We start from the raw sequence: 13,435 nt of genomic DNA, 5'->3' as shown, positions 1-13,435 counted from the left end.
CTGCAGAAACACATTTTTTTATATGGAGCACAAAAGTTGCCAAAACATAACAGGTGTTGAAATTGACTGTTGCTGGGTTGTGGGGGTGGAGCTGGTACCTACGTACCTCCAGCTGTCATTGGGCGAAAGGCAGAGTCAATTCAATTCAATTTCAATTCAATTTTATTTATATAGCGCCAATTCATGAAACATGTCATCTCAAGGCTCTTTACAAAGTAAAATTCAATCAGATCCTCCAGGTTGGTGAGAAAGTTTCCTCTCTAAGGAAACGCAGCAGGTTGCATCAAGTCTCTCCAAGCAGCATTCACTCCTCCTGAAAGAGCGTAGAGCCACAGTGGACAGTCGTCTGCATTGTTGATGGCTTTGCAGCAATCCGTCATACTGAGCATGCATGAAGCGACAGTGGAGAGGAAAACTCCCCTTTAACAGGGAGGAGAACCTCCAGCAGAACCAGAACCAGGCTCAGTGTGAACGCTCATCTGCCTCCACCCACTGGGGCATAGAGAAGACAGAGCAGAGACACAGAAAGCACAGAAGCTCACATTGACCCAGGAGTACTTTCTATGTTAGATGGTAATAGTGGATGATCTGCCTTCCCTGGATGATGTCACAGCTAACAGAACCGGTCCACCTGGACCGGTTCCTCAGTCCATCACAGGACAACACAGAGAGACAACCATGCACCCACCCACTCTCACACCCAAGGACTACTTGGAGAGACCAAGCAAGCTAACAGCAGAGGTGGGCAGAGTAGCCAAACATTATACTCTAGTAAGAGTAGCACTACTTCAACATCTGTTTACTCAAGTAAAATCAAAAAGAAGTCAGCTAAGAAATTACTCAAGAGTAAAAAAGTATTCAGTAAGTACTGAGTAACTAATCATAAAAACTGACGATATAATATTTAAAAATGATGTAATCTGACAGACAAACATAAGGTTATGTGCAAATTCTGGTATTTTAAAGGCAAAAGTGAAATATATACAAAGAATAACAAATTCAGGCAGAAGAAAAACTTCTCTAAATAATTGTTTTTCAACATTAAACTTGAAAGCAACACTTACAGCAGTTAATGTATATACGGCATGTTAGAACAGTGCAAAGTACTTCCAAGGACAATATCTACTCTTTACTATATGTTCATCTGACCTCCAAATTGTTCAGTGAGCTCAGCATATAGAAAATAACATTAAATAACAAAGATTGTGTACAAATAAGAAGTCTCACTTTAACATAAATTCCAGGTGTCTCTCTCTGGTGCATTTTTGGTTAAAACTAGTTTGTTCTTTATTCATGAAGTTTCTCACAGCAGGTAGAGCAGCCAGAAACTTTACACAGGTAAGAGTAGAGATATTTGAGTAATAATATGACTCAAGTAAAAGTAAAAAGTGCAGTGCAGTAAAACTAGTCCTAAAAGTACATTTTGCTCAAAAAGTTACTCTAGTAAATGTAATTGAGTAAATGTAACTAGTTACTAGCCACCTCTGCTTAACAGTCATGTTTTTGGACTGTAGGAGAAGATGGGAGTACCTGGTGAGAACCCATGCATGCACAGGGAGACCGTGCCAACTTCAAGCAGAAAGATGCCAGACTGGGATTAGAACTGAAGGATTTGAACCTTCCAGCTTCAAGGCTGTGCAGCGCCAGTAAACTACCAGCGTTTTGGAAAAAAATTACTTCTTCTTCTATCGGCACAACAAACAGACTTATAACGGACTTTTGTTCAGTTCTTTCTGAAAACGTTTCCACACCTATCCAGGAGTCTTTGTCAACTTCTTCTTCTATCCTTATTTTACAAAACAAAATCCAGGACTTCTAAACCTATAAATCTACACTCATTGGCCACTTTATTAGGTACCCCTTGCTAGTACCCGGGTGGACCCTCTCAGGCACTGCCTTAATTCTTCTTGGCAAAGATTCAGACGCCCCGCTGGGGGAGGACGTCCTGACTGGAGACAGGTTCCTCCATAAAACCTTTTTGGTCACCAGGTGCACCATCCTGCTGGAAGTATCCACCAGAAGATGAGCGCACTTGGGTCATAAACGGATGGACAAAGTAAGCAGCACTCAGGTGGGCCCAATGAGTCCCAAGAATAGAATAGCATAGATATTTCTTCTATTGTCCCTCAGAGAGGAAATCCAGGCGCATCAGCAGCAAAGTGAGAGGCAAGTCGAAACATGCAGATTCAAACAAAGGTGAAATATATAAAAACAGAAAGTAATAAAAATAGACTGTGCAGTAAGGCCTGTTTTGCAGCATATGAGACAATAAAAAAATCCTCTAAACCACTGGAGCCTGTTGACACAATCTGACCCAACCGTCTGAGTTTTGCAGCATAAAATCTGAATTGATTGGACCAGAAAACATTTTTCTAATTTTGATCCTGTGTGAATTGTAGCCACGGCTTTATATTATTGGCCGACAGGATTTGCACCCAGTGTGTTCTCCTGCTGCTGTAGTCCATCTGCTTCAAGGTTTGACATGTTGTGTGTTCAGAGATGATGTTCTATTGGCTGTCACAAGAGGTAATTTTTAGCAACACCTACTCCCATTCTGTCGGTTCTGATCTGACGTTTGACCTGAACGAGGCTCGTTTGTTCACATAATGGCAGTAAATGTCAGGCTGCAGCAGGATGAAGATAAAGAATCAGGCGTGGGTAATCAGGAGAACACGTGGAACAGCAGGAAGCTGAGGAGGGGAGACTAAGAACCGGGAAGGTGCTGAACAGAGACATAAAGACACCAAGGGGGTCAAAACTGAGAGAAAATAATAATCTGGAGCATGCAGGGAACAAAACACAAGAAATACATAAGAAACTAAAGCAGAAGCTGAACCAATAAAGCAACATTTAGGGAGCAGGGGAAATAACTACGTAAATTGAGATCAGAAGAACGTAAAGGACGAAGAAATGAAAACACATACACTTGGAGATCGTGACACGGTTCTGCAGATCATTGAATCATTTCTCTGTCCATAAACCAAAGAGATGGTTGTTAAAATATTTCAGTGGATCAACAGTTTTTATGAACTGGCACCAACAATAAGTTTAAAGTCACTTTAACCTCCTTCCTTCTTCATCTTGATGCTTACTTTAAACCTCAGCAACTCGTCTCCATCACCACTAGTTGCCTAAACAAAATTGGGTTGCTGCCGTGTGATTGGTCGGTTTACTTTTTGAGTAAACAGGTGTGCCATCCATCCATCCATCCATCCATCCATCCATCCATCCATCCATCCATCCATCCATCCATCCATCCATCCATCCGTCTGTCCGTCCGTACATCCATCCATCATTTCGTCCATCCGTCCATCCATCCATCCATCCATTTGTCCATCCATCCATCCATCCATCCATCCATCCATCCATCCATCCATCCATCCATTTGTCCATCCATCCATCCATCCATCCATCCATCCATCCGTCCGTCCATCCATCCATCCATCCATCCATCCATCCATCCATCCATCAATCATTTCGTCCATCCATCCGTCCGTCCATCCATCCATCCATCCATCCATCCATCCATCCGTCCGTCCGTCTGTCCGTCCGTACATCCATCCATCATTTTGTTCATCCATCATTTTGTCCATCCGTCCATCCGTCCATCCATCCGTCCATCCATCCATCCATCCATCCATCCATCCATCCATCCATCCGTCCGTCCGTCCATCCATGCGTCCATCCATCCGTCCATCCATCCATCCATCCATCATCCGTCTGTCCGTCCGTACATCCATCCATCATTTTGTTCATCCATCATTTTGTCCATCCGTCCATCGTCCATCCATCCGTCCATCCATCCATCCATCCATCCATCCATCCATCCATCCATCCATCCATCCATCCGTCCGTCCGTCCGTCCGTCCGTCCGTCCATCCATCCATCATTTTGTTTATCCGTCCATCCGTTCATCCATCCATCCGTCCATTCGTCCGCCAGTCCCTCCGTTCGTTCATCCATCCATCTTTCATCCATCCATCCATCCATCCGTCCATTCGTCCACCCGTCCCTCCGTCCGTTCATCCATCTATCTTTCATCCATCCATCCATCCATCCATCCATCCATCCGTCCGTCCGTCCGTCCCTCCGTCCGTTCATCCATCCATCCATCCATCCATCCATCCGTCCGTCCATCCATCCATCCATCCATCCATCCATCTCTCATCCATCCATCCATCCATCCATCCATCCATAGGGAGGCCCCTAAGATGCCTCCTATCAGTGAGGAGCAGCAGCTCTAACCAGATGATGGCGTCTCTCAGGATGAGCCCAGCCTCCCTACAGATGGAAGTTATTTCAGAGTCTTGTATCCAGGATCTCATGTATGGGGGTTTAGTCGATGATTTTTAGCAGATTTTGGTGAGAGTTGCCTCTTACCCTATTAGCAGCAAGACTCTAGGAGCAGCTGTGCATCTTGACTGGATATTCATTTTTAATGTCTTTATGCTTTTTGTTGATTGATTCATCCATAATCGTCCGTTTCTTTTACTGTTCTTCCTGATATCCAGGATGTCTGAGCAGCATCATCTCTGTTATGAGTGCTACTTCAATCTCTGTGAGCTAAACAGCTGCAAAGAGATGTTGCTGTTGTTCTGGTATTGGTCTGTCACCACTCCTGTGTAGCACTTCTGGTCAAAACTTATAATTCAAGCTAAACAACAGATATTTTTCCTTTACAAGCACAAATTGCACAAATGTGGGAATTATTGCAACCCAGTAAAATCAATCAGACAGCTGCAGCTGATCCAGAACCTGCTGCCCGCGTCCTCACTAAGACTAAGAACGTAGAGAACATGGACCCGGTTCTGAAGTCCTCACTAAGACTAAGAACGTAGAGAACATGGACCCGGTTCTGAAGTCCTCACTAAGACTAAGAACGTAGAGAACATGGACCCGGTTCTGAAGTCCTCACTAAGACTAAGAACGTAGAGAACATGGACCCGGTTCTGAAGTCCTTCCACTAAGACTAAGAACGTAGAGAACATGGACCCAGTTCTGAAGTCCTTCCAATAAGACTAAGAACGTAGAGAACATGGACCCGGTTCTGAAGTCCTTCCACTAAGACTAAGAACGTAGAGAACATGGACCCGGTTCTGAAGTCCTCACTAAGACTAAGAACGTAGAGAACATGGACCCGGTTCTGAAGTCCTTCCACTAAGACTAAGAACGTAGAGAACATGGACCCGGTTCTGAAGTCCTTCCATGGCTCCCTGGATCTCAGAGAATAGACTTTAAAATCCTTCTGTTAGTCTATAAATCCCTGAATTAGCACCTAAATCCATCACAGACTTGTTATCAGGGCATCAACCCTCCAGACCACTCAGGTCTTCTGGCTCCAGCCTGCTCTGCAGAACCAGAACCAGAACCAGACATGGAGAAGCAGCATTTAGTTCCTATGCTCCACTGATCTGGAACAAACTCCCAGAAAACTGCAAATCTGCAGAAACTCTGAGTTCCTTTAAATCAGACTGAAAACCTCCTGTTCAGATCTGCTTTCAGCCATAATAACAGGAACACTGACCGACATATTTATGTTTTCACCTGATAGAATTTAATGTTTGTTTCTGGTCTCACAACCAGTGACTGATGTGTTTATGATATTTTTATGTTTTCATGACGTAAAGCACTTTGAACCGCCTTGCTGCTGAAACGTGCTACAAATAAACCGGACTTGCTTTTTAATGTGAAAATACGCTGATCAAAAGTAGCAACAGGACCACTGACACTCTTCATCATGGCACCTGTTATTGAGCCGGATGTGTTGGGCAGCAAGTGAACTTTATGTCTTCAAAGTTGACGTGTTTGAGGCAGGATGAGACCTTTTAATGGTGAGACGATTGGGTCAGAGCATCTCCAGAACTGCAGTTATTGTGTTGTTTTCCCTGTCTGCAGCAGTCTATATCTAGAAAAAAAAACGGTCCAAGGAAAAAACATTGGGTGTGGCGTGACAGGGTCATGGTTTGGCCAAGGCTCGCTGACACATGTGGAGAGCTAAATGCGGTTAGATGAGCTTCTGTAGAGCAGAATGCTGAAGATGTTAATCCTGGTTCTGATTGAAAGGTGTCCGTCAGTGCAGTAGATCCCAGATTGTGGAACATGGGCCTGCGTAGCCGTGGACCAGTCGGCGTTCCCCTGCTGACCCCCGTCTGCTGCCTAAAGCTCCAACAATGAGCTTCAGAACTGGACCACAGAGCCATGGAAGAATGTGTCCCGCTTTGATGAGGCGTGTTTTCTTTGACATTACATGGATGGACGGCTGGATGTGTGAGCGTGGCTTAGCCGAGGACCACATGGCACCATGATGCATTGTGGGGAGATGGCAGGCCAGCAGCGTTCTGCAGGGGTTCTGTTCTGTTCATGTTGGTTTTACCTGACGTACCATCTAGCTCTACCTGCACACTAGGCAAGGCAAATTTATTTATATAGCACAATTCAGTACAGGGACAATGCAAAGTGCTTTACATGATTAAAATATAGCAAATTAAAACAGAATAAAATCAAGTAGGAATAAAATGTAGATAGAAATTAGAACAAAGAAGTGGTGATTCAGTTAACTAGAACAGTTGAAGGCAATCCTAAACAAATGTGTTTTTAATCTTGATTTAAAGGAACTCAGGCTTTCCGCACCTTTACAATTTTCTGGAAGTTTGTTCCAGATAAGCGGAGCTCACTACTGCTGATCATGTCCACCCTGCAGTGGAAACTGTTTCAGCAGGAGAATGCTCCCCGCCACAAACCAAAACACATCCAGGATGGTTTTAAAATCTGTGGCTGATGGTGACGATCAGCCTGGAGTCAAAAACCAATGTGTTGATTGGGTTATTAAATTTTTTTGAGGGTTTTACACAACTACATGAAACTATATGAGATGCTGCACCTGCTCCATGTTGGCCGGCTCTCTCCTCGTTGAGCGAACATGAAGGAAAGCAACAATAAAGTCGTACTGGGGAGCATATTTCTTCGAAAGCTCATTCCTCTCCAACCCAGATGTGGCCCTGGGCAGTGGGCCACATCCACAGCTGGTGCATCAGAGCAACAAAGGCCTAACTCAGATGCTGCTCCCTGCATCTCCGCTCCAACGCTGGTCCAACAATCTTTCCCAAACACTTTGTGAACTTGATGGCCCACAAACGGAAAAGTCAGACGCTGTCGGGCTCGTCCAGGCACGCCCTGGCCTGGATAGAAATCCAGTGAAAGCAGCAGATGAAAAGCTCCAGGTGACGGTTCCTGCTCTGTCCCTGTTCATCTCTCCCCTCTGATCACCCGATGCTCGTTCTGCCACGGCCGACAGATGTTCCAGCCGGGAGGAATTTACGGCTTTTCTTGTCAGGATCCTTGCAGCTTTTATGCAGGCCGCACCCCCTGCTGAGCGTGAGCTTTTCAGAGCAAAATAAATCAAATAGATAAGCGTTCCTCTGCAGCATGACAATCATTCGCAGTAACAACTGTGTTCTTCTGAGGCATGCAAACTGCCTGCTTCTTCTGACGAAGCGTTTTTGTTTTGTTTTTGTTTACCTGTAAACAGGACATTCTTCTGCATACCAGACAATCCGCTCTCTGTAAACTGAGCTCAAATATTTACTCAGCGAAGTTGTAATTTGATGGAAGATGGGGGGTAAAAGAAAACACAGAAGACTTCTGTAATGACAGAATAGAATAATCTCTACAGCATGTGATTTAGGAGCAGATTAAAGGTAGAAATGAGTTAATCTGACAATCAACCAACTGCCGCCAGCAGGACTCCTCCTAATGTTGGACCTCTTCGGTTTTATGGTGTTGTTGACAAAATGCCTTTAAGGCCTGTTATTACAGCTTCCTGCCGAGCCTGCAGTGGAGCTCAGCAAAATCACAATACTCTACTGTAATATGGAGAACCAAAAGAGCAATAATAATAATAATAATAATAATAATAATAATAATAATAATAATAATAATAATGCAAAGGTAAAAAAGAAACAGCAAAAAGAACCCTAAAAAAATGTGACTTTGAAAATAAAACCATTTTAGGGGTTAGAAAATATATAGAAATAAATGTCTCTTTAAAAAAAATCATAAAATAACTTATAAGTAACTGAATAACTAAAATATAATGGAAAAATTAAATAAAAACATATGGTTAAATCAAAATATTAGGAAATGTAAAAACAGGCTAAAGTTTCTTAGACTCATACAACTAATATTTTTTTTTCTTCACTGTTCCAACAGTCAGTGTTGTGATGTTAGAATATATAAAATAAGAGAAAATAAGAACAAAATTAGTTATTGTGAAAATCAAAAAAAAATATCGCAAGCTAAAAAAAGAAAGAAAAGAAAAAATGCAATTATAAATTGATGACATATAGTGAACTCTAAAAAATTTGTTAATTACCTGTTATTTTAGTTATTGCTGTTGTTTTAACATTAAATGCTTTGTTGAGGCATTATTTCTGTATCAATTTTAAACTTTTGGCAGTTTAGGGCCTCCATAATCATTCTACATTTGCAACATACCTGGAGATGCCCACAAAGTCAGCTCTGCATGTTTCTGCTTATACGCGGAGAACAAATGAATGGTGATAGTAGTCATTGCTCTGAACAGCTTGGGAGTTTTATTACTGTGATAGATCAGGAGCGGGGGGTCTAAAATAAAATGTTCTTAATTACATTAGAGACGCTGGTCCTGATTATTCTAAGCAAAAGGTGTACATAGGTGGAATGCAAACTAACGTTTCATACAACAGCGACAATCGTAGCGCAAACTGCTCCAAATCTTAAAACAACCGCAACCTGTTGCGCATGAATGCGCATGCATGCGTGTGTGTTTAGGGGGTGAGGCGTGGAGGGGGTTCAGCTGAATAAAGAAAGTCTGCAGCAAGTCGAAAGTTTCCCCCCATGCGTGCACCGGTGTTACCCTCCGGTTCATTCTGCGCCACGATAAAAACAGCAAAAATAAACCTGCAGGAAGTTAAAGAGGAGACAGAAACTCACCGGTGCCGCTTTGTACCTGCCGGCTCCGCGCACTGGAGCACACAGCGTGCCCTGCAAACACTGCAGCGCAAACACGCAGAAGCACACGGCCAGAGAGGTCCGCATCCTCAGCGCCGTCCGTCAGGAGCCGTGCTGGATGGAGGCGCACACGCAGGCGGGCAGGCAGGGTTGTGGCGCAGCGGTGCGGTGCAGAGAGTCTCAGCTCCAGGATCCGAGGCGGCCTCCCCTTAAATACACTCTGATTTCTTTGTTCCCTGGAGTTTTTTTTCTCCCATCCACTTTTTTTTTGCAGCCCCGGGCTGATAATACCACCCGCTACCATGTGACTCTTAACCGTTTCAATGCCGACTTCTGCAGCGCAAACTTCTGAATGAAGGAAAAAACGGTCCTTAAATACCAGTGAATTAGAAAAATCTCAGGAATTAAACACAAACCGTGACGCACGACGTGACCTGGAACAATCTGGCACAGCAGCCCAGCCGCTCACACTAAAAATCAACCAGGCCACAGAGATGCAGATTGTCTAAACTTTCCTTTATGAAGCGAAGATTTTCATTGTTTACAGTCAGCGACAGTGGGGATAAAATGTTCTTATTCGTTTTTCATAGACATTAACTCTTCTTCCTTACATCTAGTTTTCACATTTATTGATTTGTAAAGTCTGCACCGTTATAAAACTTTAGATATTTTGAATATTTTCCCAACCCTTATTTTAAAAAAAATAAAATAAACAAGCAGCATTATACTTGTTATATATTTTTTGCACATAATTAAATGCACCTTCAAAGAATTGCCTTATTTGTAATTTAGAAATGTTGTTTGTCAGAAAATCAGCTGCATTTTAATCTTTGTGGGTTTGAGGTAGGCATGTAATATTTAGGATGAGCTGCTGTTCTGCTTATTATAGTCGTTGCACAGCTTTTCGTCCTCCAGTCTGAAATCTGTTTTAAGTCATGGTGGGCAGGGACTGGATTTCTAAATGGGTTTCTCCACTTTAATATGCAGAAGCAAGCTGGATGCCAGGAGACTGCTAAGCTGGAGGGACAGTTGACTCCAGAAGATGGAAGCCTGTCTCATTGTTTCCTTGGTGGAGGAAGTCATAAAAAGCTTAAAACATAAAGCCGTGGCTGCAGTGTCTTTATACAGAGTATGACGTTAAAGAAACTGTTACCAGCTTCAGCAGCTTCTTCACAGGGTCTTTTGCTTCTGTTTTGCAGTGAATAAGCACATTTGACACAAATATCTTCAACTCTGGGACGCAAAACCCGGCTCGTTCCCAAACGTCAAGATGGCTGGACATTACACTTTTTCTATTCAATTAAATTCAATTAAATTTTATTTGTATAGCGACAATTCATGAAACATGTCATCTTAAGGCACTTTCCAAAGTCAGATTTAATCAGATTATACAGATTAGGAAGGAAACCCAGCAGGTTGCATCAAGTCTCTCCAAGCAGCATTCACTCCTCCTGAAAGAGCGTAGAGCCACAGTGGACAGTCGTCTGCATTGTTGATGGCTTTGCAGCAATCCCTCATACTGAGCATGCATGAAGCGACAGTGGAGAGGAAAACTCCCCTTTAACAGGGAGGAGAACCTCCAGCAGAACCAGAACCAGGCTCAGTGTGAACGCTCATCTGCCTCCACCCACTGGGGCTTAGAGAAGACAGAGCAGAGACACAGAAAGCACAGAAGCTCACATTGACCCAGGAGTACTTTCTATGTTAGATGGTAATAGCTTTTATATACATATAGTTATTTGAACAGGTGAGCATGGCATTATAGACGAACCAGAATCAGTTAGGCTTACAATTTTTCTCTGTGCGTCTGGTCTTTAGATTTTTCCATGATACAGAGTAGCAGAGTAGTAACAGTGTTGCCTTAAAAGTCATCCACAGGTGTGTCTCCGTTTGATTCAAATGTTGTGTAATCAGAAGCTTACATTGCCATGACATCATCATCGACTTTCACATAGGTTTAGTCAATGTCTGGTTATGACTATGAAGCATCTAAGGCTATATATATATATATATATATATATATATATATATATATATATATATATAGGCTGTGCCTAAAGACTGTCTCTATGCCAGAGAACCAACCAGTTACATGTTCTGCAAATTGTTAGATTTTCTGGCACAGAGACAGCCTTTAGGCACACTCCATACATCTTCCATCAGACTGAGATGTTAGGCTTTTGGAAAGACCATTCTTACTGAATGACCAACTTACTGGTCTTGAATAGGGCAAACAGTACATGGATCGCAGACAGGAAAACGATTGGTGTAACGGATAAATTCAGATAGGAGCAATGAAAAACCAGGAGCCTAAATACTGAAGGAGGGATGGAAAAAGTAAATGAGCTAGGAGATGTGAAACAGGTGTGGTAGAATATGAGCAGGGAAGCTGAGGGAGGGAGACTAATAAACACAAAGGGAGTGGAACTAACACACAATAAACAAAACAACTTCTAACTAAAGACTAACAGAGATCCAAGAGTGCCCAGGGGCACATTGACATAAAACAGTAGGAACCTGGAATTGAACCAACAACTTTTGGAGGCACCAGCCCACCACCTCGCTTTCCCGGTGCGACCCTGCAAGGAGAAGTGAGTGCACTGCAGACAGTGGATGGATGAAAAGATGAGTGTCACTGCAGTTCAGTTTCCTTCTAAAAAAATGTTTTCTAAAATTCTTGTACTTCTGATCCAAAGAATCAACTTTATTTTTATTTTACATTGTGACAATGACACCAAAACCTTTGATCTGCAACGATTTCTGGCACAGTTATAAAAGCTGGATGTTGTAGTTTTTATTTTTTTTAAGGATTTTATAGCCTGTGTTTGACAGGAGAGGTTGTTAGGCGTTATAGCTTTGACTGATGCCTCACAGATAAAGGATTCTCTGGAATCCCTCTCATAATTGTTGAGGTCCAAATAATTTTCTGCCACCTGTAAACAGGACATTCCTGTGAAGATGCATCCCGAGCCAGGCCTGTTCAGAGTAAATAAGAGCTAAACGTCTGCTGTGGGAAGATGTAGTATGATAGATGTAAACGCGACCTAATCACACATGCTGATCCAGCAAACAGGACTCTGCTGACAGGGTTCTTCTGCAGCTCTGTTGTTCTGAGAAGAACCACAAAACCTCCAGTGAAAACATTGGATTTGTACCTGAATGCTGAACCTGAGTTCAGCCTGAAGCAACCGCTGCTCTTTAATTTCCTCTGGGACCCAAAGCTGACACATACTCCAGGGAACAGAGTCATTTATTGTGTCTCCCAGGGCCGCAAAAAAGCGAAAGGTATCCTTCCGTCCTTCAGAGTTCCTGCAGCCGGTTCCCCACACATTCTGAGCAGAACCCTTTTTCTTGTGTGCTGTCAGATGAATATTGTGTGATTGGATAGAAGTTTGATTCAGCAGGGATTACTGCAGACTTCCCGGCTGTTCTGCTCTTGAGTTCCTGCGAGGTGTAAAATCTTCTGGCCAGAAAGAAAAAATGTCTACACTGCAAAAAGTAAGTAAAAATGGAATAAGGGTTTTACACTTAAAATAGAAACGGCTTCATCGTCTTATTTCAAGCGCAGTATATCTAATTATCTTATTCTAGAGGTAAAAATACTCATTCTATTGGCAGATCATCTTATGTACCTGCTCATATCAAGAAAGTTTTACTTACTTTTACTTTTACCTTTTTGTTGTGCGTAATTGTTCTCGCCTCCCTGAGTTCATGTGGACCATGTTCAGGCCTGGAGCAGCACCTTTTTTAGCCTCGTGAGACCATCCTGATCTCGCGAGCTTTCAAGATTTCACTCGCAGATCAGTCTGGCTACTCTCCGTTAAAGAAAATTTGGAGCCGTTCACCAAACGAACGTCCAATCAGCGTTGGCTTTGAGGCGGGTTGAGGTGTGACGCAACGAGGAGCGTCAGTTCAGTCTAAAGAACATGGCGGCTTCAGCCGATGAAACTAGCGTTAGCGTGGCTATCGAGCAAGTTTTATCGGAATTACAGAGTATTTCTCTGCTGAGCTAACGAGCCTTTACCTGCAGCAGCAAGAGTAGCTTGGCTTGTGGTTGTGTTTTCGTCGTCGCTCGTAACAGAGCCACGACAAATCTGATTGGTTTATTTGGCCCGTCTATCACCAACATAGGCCAATCACCTAACCAGTATTTTCGCCCCTTCCCAAAGTTACTTCAACGGAAGGTTTCCAGATGGATATGCGGAGCAAATCTATCTGGCGGAGTCAGGTAACACCTTTTTATGATTAGAGACAAACTTGTGGAGCCGTAACATGCCACTTTAACATGATCCAATTTATGCATGCTTATTGGAGATACCAGCTGGAGATCTCGTTGCAGACTGGAGAGACTGCAGGCTTCAGGCTGAGCTCCTGTGTTGATCTGTGCATAAGTTTTAGTTCATCCCGTTTTGTCTTTCTGTTTTCTTGCAGAGGCCTTTAGATTTCT

General features: G+C 43.0%; 1 protein-coding gene across 1 annotated transcript in view; it reads right to left on the bottom strand.

Moving 5' to 3' along the window:
• mmp11a (matrix metallopeptidase 11a) overlaps window positions 1–9,252 on the bottom strand; it is a 49,122-nt gene extending 39,870 nt beyond the window's left edge. The window contains exon 1 of the mRNA XM_012852942.3: window positions 8,971–9,252. Coding sequence (XP_012708396.2) covers window positions 8,971–9,075 — 105 coding nt within the window. The 5' untranslated portion in view covers window positions 9,076–9,252. The remainder of the gene's footprint in view (window positions 1–8,970) is intronic.
• Window positions 9,253–13,435: the final 4,183 nt, after the last annotated feature.

The sequence above is a fragment of the Fundulus heteroclitus genome, chromosome 12 (genome assembly GCF_011125445.2).
Source record: "Fundulus heteroclitus isolate FHET01 chromosome 12, MU-UCD_Fhet_4.1, whole genome shotgun sequence".
In the NCBI taxonomy this organism is placed as follows: Eukaryota; Metazoa; Chordata; class Actinopteri; order Cyprinodontiformes; family Fundulidae; genus Fundulus; species Fundulus heteroclitus.
The sequence above is the reverse complement of the archived record's forward strand: the minus strand, read 5'-3'. Positions and strand labels throughout refer to the sequence as shown.